This window comes from Neodiprion fabricii, chromosome 3 (assembly GCF_021155785.1).
Source record: "Neodiprion fabricii isolate iyNeoFabr1 chromosome 3, iyNeoFabr1.1, whole genome shotgun sequence".
In the NCBI taxonomy this organism is placed as follows: domain Eukaryota; kingdom Metazoa; phylum Arthropoda; class Insecta; order Hymenoptera; family Diprionidae; genus Neodiprion; species Neodiprion fabricii.
The window spans coordinates 40,000,733-40,027,867 of NC_060241.1; the positions used below are offsets into that span (position 1 = coordinate 40,000,733).

The 27,135-nt window shown below is 37.9% G+C and overlaps 2 protein-coding genes and 1 long non-coding RNA gene across 4 annotated transcripts in view; all 3 read left to right on the top strand.

The window, feature by feature from the left end:
* The first annotated feature begins 829 nt into the window (after positions 1 to 829).
* On the top strand, positions 830 to 4,134 carry LOC124178606 (CCAAT/enhancer-binding protein gamma). 2 transcript variants are annotated; one of them, XM_046562071.1, is made up of 4 exons: positions 830 to 987; positions 2,188 to 2,301; positions 2,635 to 2,791; positions 2,882 to 4,134. In XM_046562071.1, exons 2-4 carry the CDS (start codon positions 2,188 to 2,190, stop codon positions 2,983 to 2,985), a joined length of 375 nt encoding a protein of 124 aa, XP_046418027.1. In that variant the 5' UTR covers positions 830 to 987; the 3' UTR covers positions 2,986 to 4,134. The 2 variants fall into 2 exon arrangements, with proteins under 2 accessions (XP_046418027.1, XP_046418028.1); XM_046562072.1 differs by having other exon boundaries at positions 985 to 1,120.
* An 849-nt stretch (positions 4,135 to 4,983) lies between these two features.
* LOC124178607 lies at positions 4,984 to 8,642 on the top strand. Its single transcript, XR_006869852.1, has 2 exons — positions 4,984 to 5,506; positions 8,345 to 8,642. It is a non-coding gene; the product is annotated as an uncharacterized LOC124178607 (long non-coding RNA).
* A 548-nt stretch (positions 8,643 to 9,190) lies between these two features.
* Positions 9,191 to 27,135, top strand: part of LOC124178600 (guanine nucleotide-binding protein G(s) subunit alpha) — a 28,332-nt gene continuing 10,387 nt past the window's right edge. Inside the window, exons 1-5 of the mRNA XM_046562060.1 lie at positions 9,191 to 9,477; positions 10,291 to 10,363; positions 13,255 to 13,309; positions 15,667 to 15,786; positions 19,097 to 19,194. Coding sequence (XP_046418016.1) covers positions 9,339 to 9,477; positions 10,291 to 10,363; positions 13,255 to 13,309; positions 15,667 to 15,786; positions 19,097 to 19,194 — 485 coding nt within the window. The 5' untranslated portion in view covers positions 9,191 to 9,338. The remainder of the gene's footprint in view (positions 9,478 to 10,290; positions 10,364 to 13,254; positions 13,310 to 15,666; positions 15,787 to 19,096; positions 19,195 to 27,135) is intronic.

Genomic DNA, 27,135 nt, shown 5'->3' on the forward strand with positions numbered 1-27,135 from the left:
GATAAATACAGGTTAGCAATCTTTTGTACACTTAAAATTGGATCAGAATAGTTCAAATTTATCCTTATTGTTAGTATAATAGGTATATTTAGAACATGCGTCGTTCATGCGTTCCAGCGTTGACTGAAGGATCTTTAGTTAAATGATAAATCTTCAGAAATGAAGATAATTGGGGTATATCCTACCAAAAAATGCCATCCTTGGGAGATTTTTTACTTACAATTAGATCTGGGAGCGAAGTGGGTGAACATCGGTAATATTAACAATGTAGGAGTTCCGCCGGTAGCGTTGTGTTTTCTATCTTCGTCCAAAGAGTGGAATGGAAAAGGATAAGACATTGATATCGGTACGCCAGTTGACCATGTCGGTATTGCGGCATGTGTACTCTTGACTATTCTTTGAATTGTCCATTACCTTTCAACTTTGCCGTCACGTGATCTTTGGTAGAATATAGTTACTCATTGTCAATGGTAAGGATATCGTTCCGAATTCGGTTGGGTATGATACATATTCTATCTTTTTCTACCACGTAAAGTAGAAGAGGACACGATATGTCTCTGTTTCTCAGTTAACAATGTAAACTGCATACTGACCGGCCGTTCTCAATCAATTATTTTTATAGTCTTACACATAAATGGAAAAATAGGCATGACAAGATTCTTCTTGTTTAATAATGGTTAAGATATTTGATAGGGCATATAATTCAAAGTACTCTAGATCAATCACAGCTCAATTTTACTTTTAGAATTGTGCGAACTTTTTGAAATTTGAATGTGGCCGCCAATATGAGACTTGAATCAAACGCGGTGACGGCCAGACAGACGACAGTCGTTCACTTTTAGCATTGCGTCATCTCTGACCTATCCAATTGGATCGCAACAGTCGAGTTTATGGTGGCATTCAAGAACGAAATTTGTGTGTCAACAGCGAGAAGCAGCCTGAAATCATTGATAAGAAAACAAAGCGAATACCCTGCAACTGACGGTGGTGCGTATACCTCATTGATGGCGAATATTTGTGAAGTTTTCGCTTCTGATAGTGGGTTGATTGAAACGGTATGGCGTTATGGTCCTACACTTAACTGATCAGTATTACGCATTTGAAAAACATTGACTCTAAAGTAAGTGTAACAATACTAAACTCCAGTTAATGAGTAGAGAAATTGTATTTCATTCCTGAAAATATAAATTCTGTCGTTAAAATTCTTCAAAATGCTTAAAGTTATTTGTAAAATTGGATTTCCTCGAATGAAATGGCGGCAAATTTTGGCAACCCACGAGCGCGAGCAAGTCGCGTGTATCTTGCATCATCGCTTGATCAAGAACGCACACATCGCCATAAGTTTACGTAGAAGCGTGAAACACATGGGCAGAATTAGCGAGAACGCGTTTGGTATTCGGTACTTTTTGCATATTATTATGGTCATAGGTAATGCCGTAATGCCAAAATTATCAGATAACTTCTCTTGATTAGCAGTGATAAATCAATACCCAAACGTTGACATTGGATGTTGATCTGTGTACCACTAGAAATCAAAACCCGCTGTGAACGTTTTTCAAATTCTTTTACTTCATACCGACAATTGTCCTTGCAGAATTTTATGAAATTTTTAAGAAATTACCTTACTAACACAATTTTGTACAAACTTTTGCCCACAAATTTCAGTAATGAATTAATCAACTATCAGTTGAATTGATATCATCACATAAAAAATTGGTACGCTCTAGTTTATGACTTAATCCCGTTTAATTGGATTTAAGTTTTTCCCTCCAAATTGACTAAACCATACCAGCTAAAAATTGGTAATATCAGTTGAATGTATTCAAATCCTGTTTCCAAATTAAGGTATGAAAAATGTTCAAAGCATGGGGTAGTAGTCGCCTTGTGTCGTACGCATAACTGAGAGTATTTGCCAATTGGATATTTCATAGAGAACAATATACCTTGCCAATACGATCAGGGTATTCCACTAATTATCGTTGATACGTAATCAAATTTTGAAACATAGAATTTGCTTTTATTCGAACACTTCAAATCCTAGTTTCTGAGGTGCTCAATATTTACATTTTTTCAAATATATACCAGTAAAGACTGTATATCTTGTAAAATTTGCAAACCCTGAACAAATAGTATTTCTTCATATGAATCAAACGTTTTTAATAATAAAATCCGTTTTTCTTTTTCCAGATGGCACCCAAAAATAAGGAAAACTCCGGGAACCCGTCGAAAAAGTCGAAACGAGCAATTTCTGAAGAAGATGACGACGACGACTACAGGCGAAGACGAGATCGTAACAATCAGGTAGATGCAGATTCAGTTATGTCAGAATTTTTATTATTTGCGGGACAATGTACTTGCGCCACTTTTCTCAATAAGATAACACTACTGTAATATACAATCGTGGAGTAGAAAACGAAAATGTAAAATAGAACTACATCAGTGACTACATCTGGGACCTCTTCCTTCCGATTGAAATTTTCCCACTGATTCGTAAAATATTTTCATTTCTATAAAATTGTGCTTACGTGCAATGTTTATCAATGGTCATTATTGGACATTCTTAATGTAACAAATTTTCAAGTTGTATTTGCATCGATTTGACTTATCATATTTCCTTTGTTATAAAATCTGTAGGCAGTAAAGCGTTCAAGGGTAAAGAGTAAATTGCGAACGCAGCAAACTTTGGAGCGAGTTAACCAGCTGAAAACAGAAAACGAATTGTTGGAGGAGAAGATCAAGATGCTAACCAAGGAGCTCGGATTTTTGAAAGACCTGTTTTTGGCCCACGCAGGTATGGAGTGCATATCGTGATAAGTTTTGTCTTGTACACTAATTATAACAACAAATCATGCGGTATAATATTGGTAATTTTTTTTCTCAGGCTCCAGTCAACACCCAATCAATATTCAGGACCTAGATTTGAACGCGTTACTGTCAGAAGATACGAAGTCTTCCGACGATGTAAAACCAACAACAAAGCTGTAGGATTGAGGACCAATTCACGTGACTATATCAAACTTGGGGTATTGGCACGGCCGTGCTTTAATTCTGTCTGAAATTACATCCAAACAGACAGCGGTTGGTCCTTTTGATTCGGTGAGAAGTTAAGAGCCTTTTCCTCTTCCTCGCCCTCTTTTGCCAATCCTGCCGCTCTATGAAAATATTTTTGTTTATTTATGTCTATCTTTAGTCAACGCTAATGCAAAAAACCACCATTTTTTGAACTTATCATGTAAATCGACATGGGAAAGGGAGCGTCTCTCTTCTCACTGTTGGTGTTAGAGATCTCCTTGAGAATCACTCCTCATTGCACTAACAGTTCGAGCGTGATTCCAAACCTTGTATTACAATGAAGAGATTAGGTTGGGCACATTCTAAACGAACTGTGTGCCCCTCAAAAACACATTACACCTAAATCTGCCGTCGATGCTGCAGGAAAGTATTTTTATACGGAGTGCAACATGAATTGCAACTCTGCCTATGTTCCCAATTCGGAAGGAATAAAAACCACATGTATACTAGCGTATATGTATACATTATTTTATACGAATTTGTCGTCTCCATCAAGGTAAAGTTTTCGTTTTAGAAATTATCTACCTATTGCGAATTCGGTAACTTTTTTTTTACGTTCATATGTTCTATCTGCAGACGGTAATAATACCGTAAAATTTTTATGGTCTTATATACATATGTGTATGTGTTGACGATAATATGGTATGATAAATCGTAGTATTAGGTGTGGCCCTTTAAATCTATTTACTTACGACGTTCATTAGTAAGTGCTAGTAAGTACCACATTCATCGCAGTCGATGGGCCGTGAATATTTGTTGCGCGGATCAATCTTTCTTCCTCCCTTCAATCATCGGTCAAGATCAATGAATTAGAGTTGTTTTACAACTAATTTTATCTATGTTTGATAAGTATCCGATCACGATTTTTTTTTATCTAAAAATCGAGTGTACTGGTTGTCAGCGCGAGTATAGTGTATACATATACATATCTGTATTAATAGAGTACATTTAATTTTATACAGTGAGTTGTAGGTAATTATACTTATTGTACACATATGTACATGCATAGCATATATTTCTGTAAATAATAATTATACTTATAATATAACGAGAAAAATTTAATTCTGTATTGTTATTTCAACTTACGCAGCTAAAAACATGCAATATTCTCAGATTATGTCGCCCTCACATTCAAACTTATCAAATGAAAAAATCTATCTTTGGGAATCTAAATTGTTCAAAAAGAATGCTGTTATCAGCTTAATGTACGGCATATGATAAGGTAGAATTAACAGCGATCCAAGAGAATAAGATCTAGTTCGACATGAGCTTCTGATTTTTAAAAGGAATTATCTATCAGCCAAATTTAACTGATCATTGAATCGCCGAAATATTCTTCACCCAATGAATCGAGATAGAGGTTTCTTTTGGGCAGAAGAAAGAAAATCGGGAGCGCCAAAGTTCAAGCGTCGCCGAGCGATTTCCTTTTCCAATGGTCTCACTGTCAGTGTTTCAAGTGATAAAATTGTAAATCTTAATCTGGTGATTAACAATTTGCAAAATTCGAACTCGAGGAGTTTTACGGGGCTTGACCATTGAACCAAACTCTGGCTGGCGACGGAAATCGGCGCTGGCCTAACATCAGAGCTGCGGAGTCTCACGATTGGCGTAAAGGCGGTAAGGTGACTTCTTGTCCTAATTCGTACGTACGTCTGTGCATACTTCTATCTACGTTGCATTACAAAATTATATATTACGAACTAGGCACGATTTTTTCAATAATTAAATCAAGTACACCGGTTCTTAATTTCGTGCAGGAAGTGAATACAGGTACGGTATACATGTGTCCTGTGTGTACCTGCGTGCATATCGACCTCGACACGACTCACAATCAGTTAATTTCGTTATGTTCCTCGCGTACGTATTTCACGCCTACGTGACGGCAAGGATGTGTAGCATGAGTAGGTTTGTACATTGTCTTCATAGTTGGCGAGCGGTTAGCCTCGCGAGGTAAACGGCGAATCGAATGTGTCTCGAACGTAATACGGAGTTCACCGAGTGGAATCGTATTAATACCGGGGATACCTGTAATAAGTATACTCGAGTACGGCGGTTCGGAAAATGATGGGGGAAACGTCGGTGTCTCGTTGGAAAGCAGTTTGACGAGGGTGTCCGGAAAATCACGGCACCTGTCGATTTTCCGCGAAAATAACCGGAAACGCCCGATCCTCGGTCGGGTTTCTCGTTCAGGCACCAGCCGTCGCCGTCGTATCTAGCAGACGACATGTTGGCTGCACACAGCACCTCGTCTGAGACGTTTCAGCCGGAAATTTCCTCGAAAATCGTATTGTATTGAAGTGCGTGTCGTACAAAGTGCTGCTCGGATATCATATCGGGAATATCCGCGGTGTTTACGTGGATTAACAAGTGTTTACCGGCGACAAGGGGTCACCGAGGATCTCAGGTGAAAACGGAGTGACAGTCAAGTCGAGAAGTAATCTATTTTCACGTTTTGGAGGGGTAGGGGTCGGGCAGCCACGGGCGCTGCGCTGCCCAAGTCAATTTTCTATGTGAATGTGTGCGTGTGTCCGTGTCTGTGCCTGTGCCTGTATGTTTTTTCCCCATTTCTCTCTCATTCTACGCTACGTCCATTATCCTCCTCCTCTTCCTCCTCCTTCTCGTCCGTATCATCGTGTTTTTCGGTCATTCCATCCGCAGCCGAGACCCCCCGTTGACGTCGGCGTGTCGCGGCGCGACGGCGGAGCTCCGGGAGCTGTCCGCGATGCATTGCACGATCCCCATCGGCCTTCTTCCTCCATTTACATCGTCGCTCGGTTAAAAATGGTGTGCAATGTTGGGTGGCGCGAGACACGTCGTTCGATATATCAATCGCGCAACTGTCCCTCGATTGGAATGAGAATTTAGTTTTTCGGGCTAGGCAGGATCACTCGCTCTACCCTGCAACAACGCACACACATGGATAGGGAGAAATAGAGAGAAAGATGAGCCGGAGAGGGACACCTAACGCACTCGCACATCCTGCGCTCTGCCGAGAGCCTACATATATACATTCACACATACACAGACACATACACACATACGTTAATCGCACGTAGTATGCATACGTACGTAATAACGCACACCCGCACAAGTTGGACTGAATTCACTCACACACCTGAGAGTCGAGGCGGCACATGTACACGATTTGGGGTAAAAAAAAAGAGGCGAGAAAGAGAAAGGGAGCGAGATGGGACACAAATGATTTATTTCATCGGTCCGTCCGAGCGAGCGAGTCCTAGGCTAACCTGCAAGGTACACATACTGTGGCATACAGAAAAATACACCGGGCACACCATCGTCGGTTTGGTGCGTGACACAGTTAATCTCTCTCGGATACACAATAAGCAGCAACAGGGTGCATTCCCGCCTAACGGAGATAAGGAACGAGATGGGGAGAGACCAACGTCTTTGCAGAATTCCCCCCCCCCCCCCATCGCCTGTCGCTTCCCTCAAAGTTTGGCGGATCGAATATTTTTTGTCACGAATCATATTTCATCGTGTCGCGTACCTCATCTCATCTCGTCACTTCTTATCATGTTTTACATATTATTAACACGTACAAGCGACTATATACTCTTTATACGTAATGCTGGATATACGACAATACGATAGGTTATATATAGCAACTAGACTGCCAAATATCATCGTGCCCGTTCGTTTCGTGAGGGTCAGTGTTCTTCTGTTTCAGGTTAAAATTGATCATGTTGAAGGTAGTAACGTTATCGTAACGATTCGTGCTGATGAAAAATCGTTATTTTGCGATCTTCGAACTGTTTGGAATTCGGTAAATCGTCATAAAACTAAATATACTGATATTTTGCATTCCTAGTTCTTTAAAAATCATCGTAAAAATAGGAACACGGTGATGTTTTTTTCTCAACGTTTTGTTACGATAAAGTTACTAAACTTCAACCTGGTTAAAAAAAATTTTATACACCTACCTATATTCAAATATCGCCCGCGAAATATGCAGTACTACCGTCTTTCGCGACTCTGTCATTCAGTAGTACGTTAGTCGTTGCGTGTAATATTTGTAATTCAGTGTATTCGTTAGTAGCGATGTCTGTACGGAATTCGCGTTTTCAGATAAAAGCTAACGTCATGCGCGGTGTCGCTCGGCACTTCGCTGTACAAATTATTATGTCACGTGGACGGACGGATAGCAACCTTGTTTGGCAAAGGGGTGCGGCGGGTGACAATGGGCAATGCATCATGTTCAGGAAGATAGACGGAGCATAATTCGTCGGGAGGAAGAAACAAGTGAAGTTTAGAGTGTAAAGTATACGGGCATCTTTGAAAATAGTTCGACTCTCTTGTTATTTGTTGATCGATGCTTTAATCGTTGGTGTTTTTTTTTTTTTTTTTTTATTATTATCCACTACTTCCCTATCGTTCTTTCTGCCCGACCTTTTGCCAATTTCACACCGTAGACATGATCGTCGTTAGTATAGGTATCTTGTAGACGAAGAAAAAAAGTATAGGTATGTAATAATCTCGAGACATGTGAGATAACAGATATGCTAGAACGGTTCGCCCACCTTGTGATACACAAATCGTTTCGCGATCGCGTCAACCGACGAACCAACTCCAGAGTGATTGAAATCCGCTTCCAACAATAAACATGTGCCTAATACTATATACACATATTGGAAGAGAGAGAGACGCGCGTGAGTTGTGTTAGCAGGCGAAAGAGATTAGCGAGAAAGAAAAATAGAGCAGCAGAAGTAAAGGAAATGACGACGACGAGTGCCGAAATAGAAATCGCTGCTAAATTGTCCGAAAGATACCGTATGCACGGGTATATCCAAACACGAAGAAATAGGATCCCCCCACCTTCCCCCCTCACCTGCTCCAATTGAATATCAAATAATATTACGTACAATTGCGGCCTCTGATAAAATTCAATCATGTATGTGCATTACATGTATTATGTATAAATAGATTCGTTCACCTCCGACGTTTCATACACGTCATGCGGCATGTCACATTTAAATCAAGCGAATAAGAGAGGAAATGCATACTTGGAAACGAATGAATGGTGCAGTGTGTAACTTTGATTAATACAGCGTACAAGTTTCCTTATTACATATACGTATATATACACATAATTATCATTAATCGTATTCCTGTATGAATTCTTTTTTTTCTTCCGTTGTCCTTGTTACCTACTCTCGAAACGATCAGTGATTTTTCTAGAGTATTTTACACAACGAATTAACCATAATATTAAAAAAAATTTACACCTGTTATATTTACCTGTATTAATTGTCAGTGCATGCAGCACGCGGAATCGACGGGGTGCTGCAGTTATGGTTTTGTGGTGCGAGGGAGGCGCAACGAAGAAGTAGTGCAGGGTGCGAAGAAGGAGGGCGTTGAAGTGATTTACTTTAAAATTAGTTGGGGCGTTGCGTATCGTAGCTGCCGTCGTTACTCCTTTACGTCAACAGACCGGCTGATCCTGACTGAATGTAAAATTAAAAAAAGAAAAACTAAAGCCAAGACTAAAACTAAAAATAAAACTAAAACTGTAACTAATAATAAAAAATACAAGGCTAAAAGTAGATTTAAAACAAAGAAAAAAGTATTTGCATCTTACTAACAATAAGAAGAAAAAAAGAAGAAAAAAAAAAAGAAAAACAAACGCAAAGCAAAAGGAAAGAGAGAGTGAAAAAACAAAACAGCAGAAACGAACCTATTTCGTCGTGTATATTCTTTTGTTCGAGTTTTTTTTTTCTTTTGTTTTCCTCATCCCTCCCGCCACCGTATCCTCGTCCCAATTCTATTCCAATTCCCGCCATTTCCATTGAAGAAATTTTACATCCCACTGCGGCCGTTCGGCGATTACTCGTGAAAGAATATAATAAATATTGTATTTCATGAGAATAATCGAAGTGCATCGATTAGGCTAATCGCCGCAAGTGATCTACACGCGTATTTTATAGCTATGCGTACGTATTCGGTAAACTTGTTACAAGTGTAATAATAACAACAACAACAACAACAACAATAATAATAATAATAATAATAATAAAAAAAAACGTCAAGTAAACACAAATCTATATATACATACATAATAATAAAACGATACGTGTTGTACATAAAAATATAAATATTTATAAGAAGAGTAAGTGAAAAAAAGGTATATAAAATAAAAACAAAAAAAAAAAAAAAAAAGGGAAAAGAGAAGAGCAGAAAGAAGAGAAAAGGAAACGAAACAAAAACGGGATTATCACGGGAACGGTAGTGTAAAGTGTGTAAAGTGTGACATGGGGTGCTTCGGCAGCCAGAGCTCCAAGGCCAGTCAAGATGACAGTAAAAATCAAAAGAGGCGTTCGGATGCGATCACCAGGCAACTACAAAAGGACAAACAAGTATACAGGGCCACTCATCGCCTTTTGCTTCTCGGTACGTGTATACATATCACATATTACGCATAACATATTATCCGTACCTGTTGTTCTTCGGTACCGCCGAATAACTGCATGTTAAATTCAAATTCTAACTATATGTGCAACGCCTGGAGATAAGACACGTAATTACGCAATCAGTACAATTATGATCGTACTGCACAGCTGCAAAGATATTACAGAAAGAATGTTACAATATTCGAGTACTATTCGAGAATTAATTATGAGGCTCTGAACGTTGAGTAACGTTGTTGGAATGATTCCGAGTTTCGGAAAAGCCGTTATTTCGTAATTTTAGGAATCTCTGAAATGCAGTAAATTGTATGTAATACGGTATTTTTCAAAATTTGGCCACTTTATGGTCACTACAAAGTTGAAAAATAGCATACTAATTATTTTGTTTTTTCAACCAATGTTTCGTTACGTTAACGTTACCAACCTTAGCCTCAAATTTTTGAAAGAAATTAACGTAAAAATTAATTGCTATCGAATTGATTGTTCGATATATAATGTATATATGTGATATATTCTTCTCGATGGTCATTCAACCGGATAAGTTTATCATAAGGCAAAAAATCTGACGCCTGTAAACGTTTGAAATGATTTAAATTGGAAAAAGGAAAGTCCATCAAATGTAAAGTCGATTCTTTGAATAATACGTGTTAATTTTAACCAAAAATTTTTAGTAGGTAAACGACACAAATTATAGTTCCAATTGTGAATAATTCTTGTTACAATTCGTCAAGCCAATGTTTCGCTCGTACGTTTATTATCCATACTTATATTTCCGTTTTGTTCACGTGTGTTTCAGGCGCGGGAGAGTCTGGAAAAAGTACCATCGTCAAACAGATGAGGATACTTCACGTGAATGGCTTCAGCGAGGCGTAAGTATGATCGATAATAATAATAATTTATGCACCCATTTTCTCATCTAAAGTATCTTTTATTTACATTTTTTTACACGAAACAAGCGCAGCGAATAATCACTTCGTTATATAACAGACTTGGAAAAAGTATTGAAAAAAGAAAACGAACACACACAAAAAAAAAAAAAAGATCTTCGTTGTACAACAATCATTATAAGAAAGATTATTGATTATTTATTCGTCAGAGCGGTTTCCTTATTCCTTATATATATATATATATATATATATATATATATATATATATATATATATATATGTATTGTTATCCTCATTTTAAAGCGTAAAATCGGTAATTTCACTGCACGCACAAATCGATTAAAGTTTAATTTTATTTTTTTAAGCATAATAAACGTAATACAACACAGAAAACAATTAGTAAACTGACAATACAACGGTTTTATTATTCCGCAAACGTCGTTGAAATGTAGATAAAAATTGAATTGTAGCTGTGGTATTATTACAAGAATATCTATGTATGCAAGCGAAACAATTCCACGATATCAGAGAGAATCATGCAACAAATTGTGGTATTCCATACATATATATAATTATTTATTTATATATATATATATAAATTATATTATGTTATGTAATATGTAACGGTACGTAGCGGTTTTGTGAAATAAACGTTCGTGACAGAAGTTATGAGAATTGTGTCAAATTTCACGAGAAGATTTGGCGCAAATTTAACGGGGATAACTGGTAATATGGGAATGACGTCGGCGTTAATGATTTACGCAAGTTGACGACGAGTCGAGAAGAATGCGCAGTCACAATGATTATAACTGATCGGTATTGCTGACTATACGGTAAAGAGTAAAAAGCAGCGCGATAAAATCCAGCCGTTGAATGGAAAAATCATACCAGGAAAAGAAAAAAATAAAACAAAATAGGATGTCATTCAAGTTCGGTTTCAGCATCGGGTGCTTATGTGTAATGGAAAATTATGAGAAGCAAGTTCATAGGCGTAGTAAATTCTTCTCCACCCGCTTCATACGTTATTATACCTCTCGTGCCAACAACCCAGCCACCGAGCGTGTAAACATTATGTAAAGAAAAGTGGAAAAAAAAAAGAATTAGAAAAAGAAAAAAAAAAAAAAAAAGGAAAAAAAAATGACACGGTGGCTCGCGTTGTCGTAAATTATGCAGCAATGAGACATATATTCGCGATAAGAAACGCGGGCCGCGGAAAAGACGAGAGATTTTATTACTGGTTTCGCCTTAACGTATCATGTGTAATAAGGTATACTTGCCGAGATATTATAACCTGCAGTTACTTACAACTGCGGACGATAGTTTAAATCAATCTTTGCTTGCACGATTTTCTCCACCATCTTTCACACTCATGTGTATATATATATATATATATATATTGTGTATATATGTATTGTATACATCAATTCCAACGTCAAGATTCTCAAAAATTTTCCTAGATCCCGAAAACATTTCGCCACACATGTATATGCGATGAGAATAAAAACAATATTCCTCCGTAATTATGCGTGTATGAGATACCTATACATACACGTATAAATTAGTTTTCTCATTCGTCATTTAGCTTGTACGACGAGTTTCCGAAAATGTGATACATTATGTACTGTATAATAATACATCGGACGAAGGAAAAATTAAAAAAAAAATTTTTTGTTCTAAATTTCAATTCCTGCGTTGGAAAATCTAATTTACTGGCAGTAGGTTTTTCTTCTTTCTTTTCTCTCTCTCTCTCTCTCTCTCTCTATACTCTTCCTTTCGTTGAGTATAGGAAACATGTAGAAAAATTCGATTGATTGTAAATTTTTGTTTGGTACAGATGAGTAAATTAAAAAAAGTTTGCAATCTTGCGATTATATACATACATACATATATATATAAGATTTCGTTGAAGAAAATCGTATCCTGATAATAATATTATACCGAAGCATACACAGGTTTAATACGCGTATTTATCCGCATGTGTGATGTTGAGTATTTTTAAACCTGCATTGCGGTTCTTCATGTGTCGTCGTGCTGTGATAAAAACTTATTCTACACTCGTATGTATACGCGTCACCCATATATATATATATATATATAGTTATAGTTATATGCATTTGTGCATCATATATGATTACACGTTGCACCGTTGTTATACTACATATATCGAATTAATACTTTCCACGAAGCATTTAATCGCGGTTTTAGCCGGAGTTCGGTATATCGCCCATTGTCAGCAGTGACGCTCTTGGGGAATGAGAAAAACTTATACAAATATAGATTCTGTCATCATTTTGTATCAAATCATCGGCTTCATTTTTTCCGGCAAGGGGGGGGGGGGGGAAATCAGGCTTGATCGTTAGCGATTGATGATGATTTCATTTGCTCTGATGACAGAAAAAAAAAAAAAAAGAATCAATTGTACTGTTTTTCAATAGAAGAACGTATAACGAGACAACTCGCTTCGTTAATATTAGATTCGAATTTTGTTATTGCATTGCGATATCAAGATTTGGGAAAAATTGATGGGCAACGAATGATCCGACAAATATTAACCTATGTTTGAAACAATATGACTGTAATATTACGTTGATTTGATTTAAATGGGCGACGGTGTGATAAATCTATTATTTCAAAAGTTATTCAAGATCCTTAAATGACTATTCGACCTTGAATAACTTTTGAACGAGTAAATTTATCAGAAAATAATAAGAGACACCATTTCTGAAGAGCGTTCAATTCTCTACAAAAACATGTCTGTGAATTTTCTGTACGACGCATCGTTGTAGCTAGTTATAAAAATCAGCAGGACCAAGAAACATTTTTCCCATGTTATTCTTATGAAAAATTTACTAAAATATTATTTAACGTTGCAGGGAAAAGCGGCAAAAGATCGAGGACATAAAGAAGAATATAAGGGACGCGATCTTGGTAAGTTGTAAAATCTCAATCGTCGGAAAATCATGTTCAGATATTATTTATACATTGCTGTTATTCTCTCTAATCGTGTTTCCTCGTCCCTGTAAATTCACACTCTCCCAGCTTTTGGCTAATCGATTAGTACCGGCATGCCAGATTACTTACAACAGACAGACGTATATTATACTTCTGAAATGTAAATAATAGCCTGAGGTTGGCTATTGTATTTAAATAATACCTACTAATGGCCGATTGAAACGGATTTTATAAATAAAAAAATAAATCGGCTTCGCGTCTCATCCGCGCGGTTTTAAAGAGAAAACTTGATAGGAAAGTTGAAAAAATTTAAATCTGTTACAATTGACCGTTATAAAACTAATCAGCCGAAATGATAACCTTTACTTACGTAACGCGTTAAACTTGCACGAAATATTAGGAAGAGATTGATTATTCTGCAGTTTAAATACGGGTTCGTTTGTTTAGTTATTTTTTCGAAATTTCAGGCAATTCCAATCGCGCGAAATATGTTAATATTTGTTTTTTTTTTTCTTTTTCAACATGCAACTTTACAGCGTACCGTTACCAATACAACTTCAGTCACGTTAATTGCAGTTTCTAATCCTGTAACCGAAGAGTCTTTCTTCATATTTCTTCTCACACTTAATTCATTTTATTTCCTCAACCGACCGTCCTTATTACACACGTATACTCATCCACGAAAAGCTATATAGTCTATATTTATAACAACATGTGAAATTCCTACGCGCTAATTCACCGTTCTGTTTGCGGATTGTATATTACACGGCTAGCTTACGGAACGATAATTTATCTACATCTATATAAATATTATATGTAGTATGCAATGTTGTACACGTGTATACGTGTGTTTGTATGCTAGACGGAGATCGTTTTTCTTGTATATAGACCGTAGTTTACATCTTGCGGCGTGATCCGCGTAACATACGTGCCGCAGAAATCCGATCAACTCAACTTGACGCGAGCCCTGCTCTCCACGGAGTATTTAGTCTCTGTTCCATCCGTATTACAAGATCTCTGTTAGTCGAAGCTTCAAATTTCCTTTGCTTTGTCTCAAACCCTCTCAGTCGCGGTGGGATGCTCAACGTTCCACCTAAAGAATTATTTCCATGACTTGGTCTCAATCGCAGTTTATTCGACACGACTTAAAATGATGTTTGTTACTTTGTATGGTACTAAAAATATTCCGAGCAAGAAGTTTTGGTCGGAATCATCGAATCTTGTTAACTTTTTTTTTATTTTTCATTTCACATTCGCCATATTGGATTTAGAAATGATCGAATTCTGACTTCAGATTCGCGATCGGCGACACCGAAAATAACCGAGTAACAAAATCTCGGGACAAAATATTGAGTGGAAAAATTTCGGACTTAAAGGATTAAATTTTGTCATCCGGATTCATCGTAAAACTGTTATTTATGATGAAAAAATAATCCTCTGAAACTTTGAGCTCGATAGAATAAGATTTAGAGGTCTCGCTTTCGAGTTTTCCTTTTTAAATTGAAATAACACGCAAAAAATGCTTCCCTTAACTCACCGTCGATTTCGCATGAAAATATAGACAAAAATGAAGAAAATATCAAGTGACTTTTTTTGCCGGCAACAATATTTCGTACAAAAAAGATCTCCGGATGTTTTATTCAATTTTGCATATCTTCAGATTCAGGGAAGATAAAAATTTTCAATATATTTTTTTCTTACAAAATATTGTTGCATACAACAAAAAGTCGCGAAATCGACGGTGAGTTAACGTAAGCATTTTTTTTACTTGTTATTTCAATGTGAAAACTAAAACTCGAAACTGAAATTTTTTTTTTTTTTGTGAACCACTGTAGTATACGCTACAACATTGGAGTGTTCGATATTCAGGGTGTTGACGAATTTTTTAACGCACACACTCCGTATCTTTTGTAAAATAATTCAAAAACAATTGCCCAATTTTTTCATTTCAAATGATAAAAAAAAAAAAAAGCCAGTTTCACTAAAACCTCGCAGCTTCAGATTTTTTCGAACATTTTTACTCTTACGACAAAATACATACTGAAAATGTGTTCGAAACGCGTTTATTTTAAACGAGACACGAGATAAAAATTTAAATAAACGAGGAAATTTTTGTTTTACAATTATTTGACAAAATATTTGGGGCTTGTGCGTTAAAAAAATTTGTCAACACCCTAAATATGGGACACCCTGTTATACAGTGTATGCTGTGTACAGGCTTTGGGATGTAATGGTAAAGACAAAATGTCAAAGCGTCGGTAGGGAAATTTCTCTCGTTAGAGATAACGTTCAAAATGGAGAATAGAATTGTGACGATTCGTCCCTAATTTCAGACGATAACGACCGCGATGAACACGTTGACGCCACCGGTAGTCCTCGAAGATCCATCGAACCAGAGCAGAGTCGAATACGTCCTCGATGTATCGTCTTCCCCGGATTTCGACTACCCGTCGGTGAGTTGGCCGTTTTTCATTTCCATCCTTAAATTCGACTATCTGATCTACGTATTGTTATATTTATTTTGTTAATTTTTATGCTTAAGATATTATTTCAAACTTGTTATACTGATCCGTTCGTTGTACGATAGATGATACAAATATCGAGTCATTTGTCTTACTTTATTCGTATTGTATTGAGCAGGAAATTGGATCGAGCGGGGCTCGAGATTGGGAAGAAGATAAAAACGCTAAAAATAAATCGTACGGAGATATTTGTGTAACGATAAGTGACTGGATATTTTAAAATGAACGATGTTTTTCTGTTTGGGACCGACTCGTTCTTGTGACTCGTTCAATCACCCGAGTAACTTGATTCGTCCGTTATTCCGAACACGACATCGGAATCGGAGTAAAAATACCGGCATTTTGTAATTTTGAATGTTAATTGTTCAAGTTATAAAAACTTGTCTCAAATCGTTGACATTTGAAAATCGTTTGTTGTGTTATTCGATTTTTTTCGGAATCACTTTTATCACACGGTACAATATAGGTATGTCATTTCATTCGTGTTTAAGCTGTATCACTGGCGTAAATAAGGGACGGGGTTAAAGTTCTGAATTTCAAAATCTCCGACAGCGTGGCGGCGTAACTCCAAGTAAAGAACTCAAATTTTGAAGAAACAATATAAAGTGTCGAATGGCCGGAAAGCCGACGGGTTGAAGTTCCGAAAATTCAAGTTCCGATCGAGCAAAACTCCGAAAAATGAAGTTTCGACGGAGCCAAATTTCGATAATTAAAATATACACACACAGCGCAGTTTACTCAACGAGTGGGTGTAAAAAAAGATCAAAGTGGTGAAATTTCACCGAGCCAGTAACTCACAGAACCGAAAATCTTCTATCATTCGGAATTTCGATGTTTCAGATTTTTAAATTTTCGCACTTTCACGCCCTCTCGTAACTTTGAGCGTCGGGTTTCGGACCAATCGAACCTCTGATGTTTCGTCAAAAGTTTGATTTCCTTTCGTCAAGTTTCGCCACAAAAAAAATTGGGAATTTAGCGCTTTCGAAACTTTTCAAATTCGAAATTCCAACCCCGCCCGACAAACAGCATTACCAGGCTACACGTTGAAAAGATTCTCATCAATCCCGTACCCCGAGTTTTCGGTGAATCCGACCACTTTCGAAACTGCAGTAAGAGTCCCTAGCGTCCACCACGTGCGTGGCTTACGCGATTTTCTCGGTGCTTTTTTCAGCCTCGTGCGAAAAATCAAGTGTGCAGGGAGTTTGTTTTACCGAAAACTATCGGTACATTACGCCTGCATACGTTACAACTCTGTTATACGTTACACCTGACTATAAATAAGAATTTTGACACCCTTGGCACTGCTCCATGATCTTACACAAGTATGTATTGTTAAACGTTACAATATACGTAAGGACATAATCGTAATGTAAGCTTGTGGGAATTACGCGTTTATACAATAATGTAAATCTATGTAATGTATACGGCGCATTCCACGCCAAATCGGTAAACGGTTGACCGTGACATTTTTTAACTTCACCAAGAATTTTTTCCACGTTAGTACGACCTTAGAAAAGCTCTCTAAAAATTTTCTAATCTTTTCCAATCACTTGTCTTTACCCTATGAAAATACCAATATTGATTTTTATGAAACAGCAAAAAAAAACAGTTTCCAAAAAATGGAATTTTCTATTTTCATACCTGTTAAAAATTTGTTATAAAATTTTTAAGAAAAAGAAAAAAAAACAGCCCGAGTGTATTTTAGAACGACAAAAGCATTAAAAAAAATCAGTAATCTAATCGGAAATGCGGTATGTATTATAATAAAAAATAGAATCTTATACAGATTGTAGATTTTGCAGTTCTGTGTATTTTAATTTTTTTCTTCTTGTTTCATAAAAATCGATTTTTATGTTTCTGGGATAGGTTTAAAAAATCATAGGTTAAAGAGGAGTGATTGAAAAAAAATTTGAAAGTTTTTTTCGGTAGCATTCGCGAAGTCGTAGGGAAAATCATTCTTGAAATTACAAAATGTCACGGTCAACCGTTTACCGATTTGGCGTGGAATGCCCCATATAAATATAGCTATCATTAATCTTCTCACTTTTCTTCGAACGTTTCGCATTGTTGTTCTTTTCGTCATTATTATCGTAACAAGATTTTTCACGGGAATTTTATTACGCAAATTTGCAAAGTAATTTTCACCGTCAACGATATAAAATTGATAAATTACTCGCGCAGCTCGAACACATGTTTAAAAATATCACTTTGTTACAACTTATCCTCGAGGACTCTACAATTATCGGCGTATCGTCGTTGTACGCGTGTAAAAAAAGACAGGCTCCGGATGTTGTTGGGCGAAAAATAGAGTAAAGCTGCGAAGTCGCGGATGATAAATGAATTGTTATTTATAGAATTTACGGTGCATGGTTGCTGGCGGATTGTCACGATGAGATCCGAATGACGGAACACGCGGTCTCATGCCGCGTCACTCCTCGTTCCCGTGCTCCTATTTAACAATTGTATAATTGTTCCTACTCCGGCCTTTGCTCGTCAACCGGCTTGTTTAACAACGATCAGCTCAAAGATAATTCCTACGTCTGTATAATGCGAATCAACACGCACACTTATCGCTGTAACTTTTTCCGTTTCGTCCGCGTCGTCGGGACAATTGTTTCATCTTATCGAGGGTCGCTGTGAGGTAAACGTTCCCTTTTTTACAATTACGCCCGATAAACAAATTCACGCGCAAACGTTGAAAGGGAAGAAAAGAAACGAAGATAAAACCAAGTTCTTTTAAACCGAATCATAAGAAATGTAGCAAATTTTCGTCCCGTTATTATCGAATGTTGAGTATTCATTTTTTTCTTGTACAAAAATTCTACCAGGGACGTAAATATTCATTTTCTCAGGAATCTCACGATTGGTTGATTTTTGGTTCGTTGTTTCGATTTCGCAAACCATATTTATACATATTTCGCTATCAGAGATCTTCAGTTTTTCTTCAGATTCCCGCCTAAATGACAATATTTCTTAACAAGAAAACAACTTTACTTTCACTCTTCGAACGGACTTTAATATCTCTAGGGTTGGCATCTGCATTTTACGAGATTTGTATATATACATATATTTTACCAAAAAAGCCACGCAGTTTTTATTAAAATCGGCTCTTTTCTCCTCTTCGTGTATTTTGGCGATCCGCGGTACAGGTTGTATAACCTGCAGCATTACAATCTCGATACCTACTTTATTTATACCCTTAAATCAATCGATAATCGTATGTATACGATTTTGCTTGCAGGAATTCTACGAGATTGTGGAGACGCTTTGGAAGGACAGAGGAGTCCAGCAGAGCTTTGAGCGCAGCAACGAGTATCAGCTCATCGACTGCGCCAAATAGTGAGTATGGCATGATCAAAGATTTCTTTGCCATCACACCGCGTACGGTGAACCTCCCTCACACACGTGTATACGTGTGTAACATACACCTCTATGCACAAAAAGATGTGGTAAGATGAAAAAATGGATGGACCGCAAGCCGATTTTTCGAAGAGGTGAAAACGTTTAATTTATACAAGTTAAAAATGTGGAACAAGTCGAAGTGTAGAGAAGTCAAAAAAATAGAAAGGTTTGAATATAAAACGCCAGAATTTAGAATCATCGGAATTCGTCTCGATAATTGTATAGAATCGTGTACAGATTGTACACTGAGAAAAATTTAGTAAAACAGGTAGCGTTAAAAAAAAAAAAAACTGTTTGAATATTGTTGGGATTACGAAAAACGAGGTACGCCTAAACATTTCGCACCATTGTCGATCCTTTTTTGGTTATTGCAACGCTGAGTCGGTTTGTGAGGTTTACTCGACTTTTTTTTAGTTAAACGAGGCTTTAACGTCAATTTACCGTTGCACAGGCATTAAATTTTCGCAACAGTTGCAAGAGAATATAGCAACAGTGATCGTAATGAGAAAGAATCGTAACGGATGTCAGACTATCCGGTAACGGCTAGAAAACTAATTTTCATTTTCTACCTGGAACAATATTTTTTGATTGTGGTAAAAAATTAAATTTTTAAAGACTGAGCGGTGACCTAAACTAAAAATTTCTCTCAGCGCAGATCTTGCAGTTCTGTATTTCGTCTTTTTGTATTTTCATTTTATTATACTCGGACTTTCGTTGAAAATTCGATATTTTGCTACTTTTAGTTTTTTAGTTCTTCCTCAACCGCGTTGTAGGGTTCTTAGATGTAGACGAAGTTGTATGCCGCGGTGTTACAAATACGTCAATTATTACAGATAGACATAGAATATTTGTAATTCCGTAACGTTGAGCTATTCATTCTAATTCCGTTTGGTATTCGATACAACGTCGAAATATCGAATTGCAATATATAGCTTTGAATATTATAAATGTTACGTTGGAGCATAACGGGAAAAATAGTTCCTTCAAAAACGCACAGGTTTTTTACTGTTTTTTTTTTTTATTTTTTTGTTTATTTAGATTTTAACTCACTGAAACAAGTTAGAAATGTGGAAAGAGAAGAAGAGAAGATTTCATAGGCGAAAAGAACGAACACGGAATGTTGAATACATTTCGTAGAGAAATTGTTTGTTTAACTTTATAAGAAATATTGTTTAGTTTATAATAATTAAATGATGGTTCTTTTCGTGATTCTTATGATTTTTTTTATGCAAACGCCTTGCATTTTGCAAGAATACTGTACGTGACGGGGGGAAATAGAAGTAATTTTTCGATTCAGGACGATCGAAAACACAATATTTACAAAAAACATCCCATTCAGCTGAAAAAAAAAAAATATTTTCATTCGCAGAACTGTGATATAGATCGAATTTACATTAGTTCCCGATGTCGTGCAAGGCTTACGACGTTGCGGCTATTTGAGGTCGAAGTTTTTCAAAAGCTTTTGGGAAGATCGAGTCGCGCCCAATTTAAGTCGTTCCAAGTGACATACGATAAACTTTCCACCTACTCGAGGTTCCAACAACTGGTAATGAAAATGCGATGTACAGTCAACACCATTGTCACGGTCTTGAAGAGCATGCAGCCTGCAGACTCGTCGAATCCCTTATCTTGTGAGAAAAAGACACGTGACACGTCATATATACCGTTATCATGATCCCTGCAATCAAAGTTTCATTCGGCGGATAACTCGGATCGGAGGACCGTACACAACGCACTTATACGTATACAAGTATTAAACAAGTAACAAGTCGACCTCTCTTACAATACAATACAATACAATTATTACAAGCTGCAACGGTCATTCGTATGACACGCGCGTCGCTGCGGTGTAACGTGTAGCAGGTTATACATGGTTATACTGCATACGTGACGCGTATCGTACAACCCAAGAAATGTACGAGGCAGGATACGGCGTGGAATATCAATGAGAGGAATTCGCGGTCATGACGCGAACGCAACGCAACGAAACGAAACGAAACGTTTCGATTTCGGTGGCCTAAAATAGACGACGACGAGGAGGATGAGGAGGATGAGGATGAGGAGGATGAGGAGGATAGGAGAGGTTCGAACTACGGTGTAGGCACGTTATCGGTGGCCATGCGCGCAGCTGTTATCGTCGCTATCGCCGTTATCATCGTCATCCCGGCTGGTGTCGGTTCTTTTATCGCGATGTACGTACGTACGTACAGAGGCTGTGCAACGGCGACGCGGCGCTCGCTGATTCCGAGGCGAAAGAAAGAGGCAGGATGAGGAGGAGAGCGCGAATGGACGCGTGCGTCGTGTTTCCCACACACACCTTCGCCTGTCGCACGGAACGCCTGTGCGATGCTATAATTTCACCTCTGTACAGTCGCTCCTATCTCTCTGCCAATACCTACCTACGTACGACAATGACACGGCGAGCAAATCGAAACCGCATGTGTATGTACACCTGTGTAATATCGTACGCGTTACGGTGTTTCGCGAAAAAATGTATAATTTGCGAATTTACATCGCGGCGCGCTGTGAACAATTTGTTCGGATTGAAAGAAAGATTCTGTTCAAAGACGAGCGTTGTACGTTGCGTCTGAGACGACGCTCGTTCGATTTTTTACTCTTGCTAAAGCGACTTCTTGTGGGGGGGGGGTACAGCTCGGATAGTCTAAAATCACACCTGTTTGTACTATTTTTTTTTTTCGTTTCTTTCAAGGAAATGAAAACACCTGCAGGAATTTGAGTTTGAGAGCTTTGTTATTTATTTCTTCATTGAAAGTTTGGTCTTCAACCAAAAAACTGCAGAAGTTTTCTTTAATACCGTTTCCCACAGATTTTCACTCACTGAAACCGGGAAAAATACTGAAAAAGTTCCAACACGTCGTTTTTTTTCAACTCGTGTTTGTAGTTTCATTTAGAGTGAAGTTCCCGTTTAATTCGAAATCTCGTATCGTATTCTTGACTCCAAAAGTCCTGTGCGAAAGTGGTTTCTTATTTCCATTTAATACGCGTTAAGAGTGAGACTCGAGAATAAATACAAACAGGAAATGAGAAAATGAAACGCGGAAGCGTGTTCGAAGGTGTATCAAAGAGAAGAAGAATAGGTTTCGTGGGCTCAATGAACGAACACGAAATGTAAATGCATTTCACAGAGAAATTGTTTGTTTAATTTTCTAAGAAATATTGTTTGGTTGATTGTAATGAAATGGCAGTTTTTTCATTACCGTTATGATTTTTTTTTTTGTTTACCCAAACGCCTTGTATTTTACAAGAATACTCCACGTGACGGAGATGAATGGAAGTCGTTTTAGAATTTGGGACACTCGACAGAACAATATTTATAAAAAAAAAAAAACGAAAAAAACATCCCATACAGCCGAAAAAATATACCTTTCAGCAAACCTTTGCAATTTACGGAGTATACGGTATCATTGCCAGAATTAGACACATCTTTCTGAAATCAACTTCGCGTCGTCAGATCATTGTTACAAACTATAATGCAATACATGTACGATCCACAACGCTGTTTGCATTCGATGCTGCACAGGTGGGTGTATAAATAACATCCGTCATATAATAGGTGTATCCTCGCTATCCTAAGGAATTGCGTAAACGCGCGGTTTGTTCCAGAATTGGTTCGGTCAACTCGAGACACGGCATGTGACTTGATTTCACACGAACCCCGCCACCCGGCCATGCGGTACAAGCCTAACACAAGTCCGTCTTCTTCTTATTTTCCCGGAGCTCGCCCACCTATTTCAATTCTCTCATCTCTCGAATCGGCCGAACGCACACATTGTACGAATACGCGTACCTTATACGTATAGGTACAGAGATACGGAGACCTAAAACGCTACACTGCTGCTCACACACACTTTTTTATATTTAGACCCGACTCGACTGACTGTCTGTCTACAAGATCAATTTCTCGTAGGTACGTGCAAATTTTTTTACCCCATAGTTCCGTGTCTCGAACCAATTATTATTCGTATCTTACACACACACATATATATATATGTGTATGTATTATACGTAAATACGCTGCTGGTGTGTATACGAATGTCTTATATAGGCGTTAAATTCTTCGATTCGCTTGGGTTCATGTACGTTTATTCTGTATTTATCTTGTTGGTACACTCTGCAGATGGAGGGATATACAGGGTGTTTATGTTAACTTTTACCAGACTTCTAGGGGCTGCCTACACTAGCGTTTCGAGGTAAGACACCCATGGTCGGAAGCTCATCCTAACGGCTGTCGAGGGCTTTGAAGGATTTGGTAATGAATCGGATGTGATCACTTGCGACGCAATGTTTCATGCGCCCGTAGATAACAGTACGAAATTCTTGTCCGAAGTCTACAAAACAATAAACTTGACAATAATAAAATAACGAAACAATTTCCGGTGCTCATAAACAGAATTTGAAAAAGTTATGGAAAACTAAAGGCCCAAGTGTACATGTGCACAGTGTGTAGTGGATTCCTGTGAAACATGACAAATTTCACGTATTCCGAACTACGAAAAATTATCTGTTATTTTTCTCATTGTCTATCTTTTTTTTAAAAAAACAAAGCTTATCGTTTTGTTGACCTCACACAAGAACTTTGTACCGTTGTCTACGGCCGAATGAAACTTTGGGTCGAAAATGATCGCGTCTGATTCATTGCACCAGGAACAAGATCGCGGCACCAAATCCATGAAAGCTCTCGACAGCCGTTAGGATGAATTTCCGACCATGGGTGTCTTACCTCGAAATGTTTGTCTAGGCAGCCCCCACAAACCCTGGAAGTCCGTCCAGATCACCCTGTATAAAATATCACACCAGAGTCCTATTTTCTGATAGTGCGAAACAAAACCGCGGGACTAATGAAAGCGATGTCAAGCTTGTTACGTATCGTCGGGGATAACGAAGCTCGCAGCGACGGTATTATTACAGCAGTACCTCGATTATCCGAATTAATTGGGACCGAGCTTAGTTCGGATAGTCAAAAGTTCGGATAACCGAGAGGCAATTTTTTTTACCTTAAGGTATAATAATATATACAACACGAATTTAAATTAACAAACAGTCCGTATTAAACATTTAAATACATATCGAATCTCTTTGACGCATCGAACAATTATTTTATTACTTTGGTTTTACATAGTCGTCTATTGTTGATTGACGAACAGCTGCTTCACATTTTTAAGCAAGCGCTTTCACTGCGAAGTGAAGAAATGCGTTACACCGAATCACCAGAAAATATAGTACATTGAAAATTGTGATCACGGTGAAAATTGATACGTGCAACACGTAATTCGTGCCTTCGTGATCAGGGTGGCCAGACACCTGAAAAATATGGAAATGTCAGGGGATTTTTAATTTGGTCAGTGGAAAAAACTGAGAATATCAGTTTTCTATCACGGGAATTAGAAATGATGTTTTGAGGTAACAAGCTTACTTTTTTTTCGTAAAAAAAACATAAATTGGCCAACTTGACTTTTTTGTACATTATATTTTTCTGAAAACCTGCGGAAACGCGATGGAATCTTATTCTCAAAAATTCGTGCTCACCCTGGCAATGCACGCGTAGAGTGTGAGAGATTTTTCCGTCAGGTCCGTATCTTGCATTGTACAAATAGGTGGGTGGTCACCTATCGTTCAGCTGTATCGCATACTGCACGCCGCATACAAATTAGTAGTTTTAGTAGCTCGTGATTAAACGACAACGCCATCGGCATCTTACACACAGCCCGGTTCAGTGTTCGATACGTGCATGTGTTTTACCTTGTAGGTAGGCGACGCAGAGACGACGAGTAAAATCGAGTCGCGACAAGGAACACGAATTGAGAAATAATTGTCGGACGAAAATCCAGGCGACGGTATATCTTTCATTTTTATGCGATTAACTCTAAGGTGTAATCTTTCGGCGCCGTTTGACCTCCGTGCAGTAATCACGCCGAAAAAGTCCTGCACCGCACCTTCACTAAATATTTTTTTCTCCGATTGAACTCTCTTGTAACATGGTGTCGAGTAAAAAATTCGTAACAAATTGAAAGACGTTAAAAGTGGAATATTTCCAGAAGACAAGAAAAATTCAAGGACATTTCCAGGGCCACCGGACACAATGTCGGTAAAATTGATTCACAGCTCATGAAACAGGCGATGAAGTCATCCGAAGTTGGAATAGAGTAATTGTTGCGACATGTATAAACTTTCCTTCTTGACGGCGGTTAAGCTTTGTCTACTACGAATACTTGACTGTACGACGATGGTTTTGGAGTGATTGGAATTCATGGTAGGTACATGAACCACAACATAACGCTCGTACAGCATTCGGTCGTTGGAAACTGCTTGAGGCGAGCGAGTTCATTCGAGGTGGCGTCGATATTCCACCTGTAACGCTCTTCGAGCCTCTCAAAGTATTTCGGAAGACTATCATAGGATTACACGATTTCTTTTTTAGTCTTTCTTTCGTACATGCGTGAAAACGCTCAGCGATTCGATCGGATATGTAAGACGTCAACTAGTCTAAGCGAGCGTTTACCTGTAAGGTGCGTCTCTCATTCTTTGATGCGGGATGAATTGCTGCAGGCGGAGATGAAGGAACAACAAGAATTAGTTGGCGCGAATTGAAGTATACGTATGTATTCTGCAAGAGTCTAAGTAGTGGTGGACTATTCACGCTACTTAAATGCTGTAGTGTAATTTCAGGCAGACATGCAATAGTCTTGCCTCTCGAGTCTTACGCTTCAGTCAGAGTTATGGGGTGAATGTCGTATGCTGACATACCGTTTTGTGTATACGTTATGTGTGTAGTGTAGTATAATTAACTTACATCACACCGCCTTTCAGTATTCTACAACAAATTATATGTTATATGTAAACTTGGTAACGCAAGTTGTTCCTAGTAATGTCAATACATGTTATAGGTACAAGAGATTACAGCTGCGATCTTACAGCGCCAAAGATATTGAGGTGGATGTACAATTTAGGATTGGCCGTAAAAAGATCATTTTTGAATTTTGACCTACTCGCTCCCCAAATTGATTCCAGATAATTCATAAATAATTCCCTAATTTTTTCAGGCCTTCATCTCAACTCTAAGCCATGTCCCAAAGAGGGTGGATCCCATTCAACCCTTTTAGAGGCACATCAAATCTATCGAACGGATTTAGATAAAATTTGGTATAGGGTATATCAACTCAAAATTTGAAAATTTAAAATGGCGGAGACGATGCGGTGGACCGAAATCCAAAAAATCATTCTATTTCGATGAAACTCGGTACCCGGGGGCTTTCGAGGTCACTGATTACGAATCTGAGCTCGAAATTACAAAATTCAGAAATGCTGGATCCAATGTGACAATATCAGTGACTTTTGAGCTTTTGGTCCAACGTGTTGGACCCGCCACTTTGAATTTTCAGTACAGATTGGTAATCAGCGATCCAAAAAATCTCCTCAGACCAAAGTTCATCTAAATCCATTCGGTAGATTCGATGTGCCCTTGAAAGGGTTGAATGGGGTAATCCAACTTCTTCGGGGCACGGGTTAGAGTTGAGATAAAAGCTTGAAAAACGAGGGAATTATTTTTTAATTATGTGGAGCTGATTTGGCGGGGCGAGTCACTCGAAATTCAAAAATGACCTTTGTAAGAACCACCCTAAGGTGCATCATTTCTATGGTGTATGCACTCAATTTTATTACTGCTAGACAAAATTAATAATATGAAGTGAAGTTAGTAAATGATAATACACCAGCATATAACATTGATATAGAATTTCCACAAGGTTGTACGTGTATAGTTATTTTTTTTTTACCCTCTTTTTTATTTTTGTCAAAAATTCGAATATTAAAATACGTAGCCGTGGCCTGCAGACTGGCCTGAAAGTTCTGAATCGTAAA

Coding starts and splice junctions, on each gene's coding strand:
- LOC124178606 (XM_046562071.1), top strand. CDS start 2,188: ATGGCACCCAAAAATAAGGAAAACTCCGGGAACCCGTCGAAAAAGTCG. Junction 2,302..2,634: donor GACGAGATCGTAACAATCAG/GTAGATGCAGAT, acceptor TAAAATCTGTAG/GCAGTAAAGCGTTCAAGGGT. Junction 2,792..2,881: donor CCTGTTTTTGGCCCACGCAG/GTATGGAGTGCA, acceptor TTTTTTTCTCAG/GCTCCAGTCAACACCCAATC.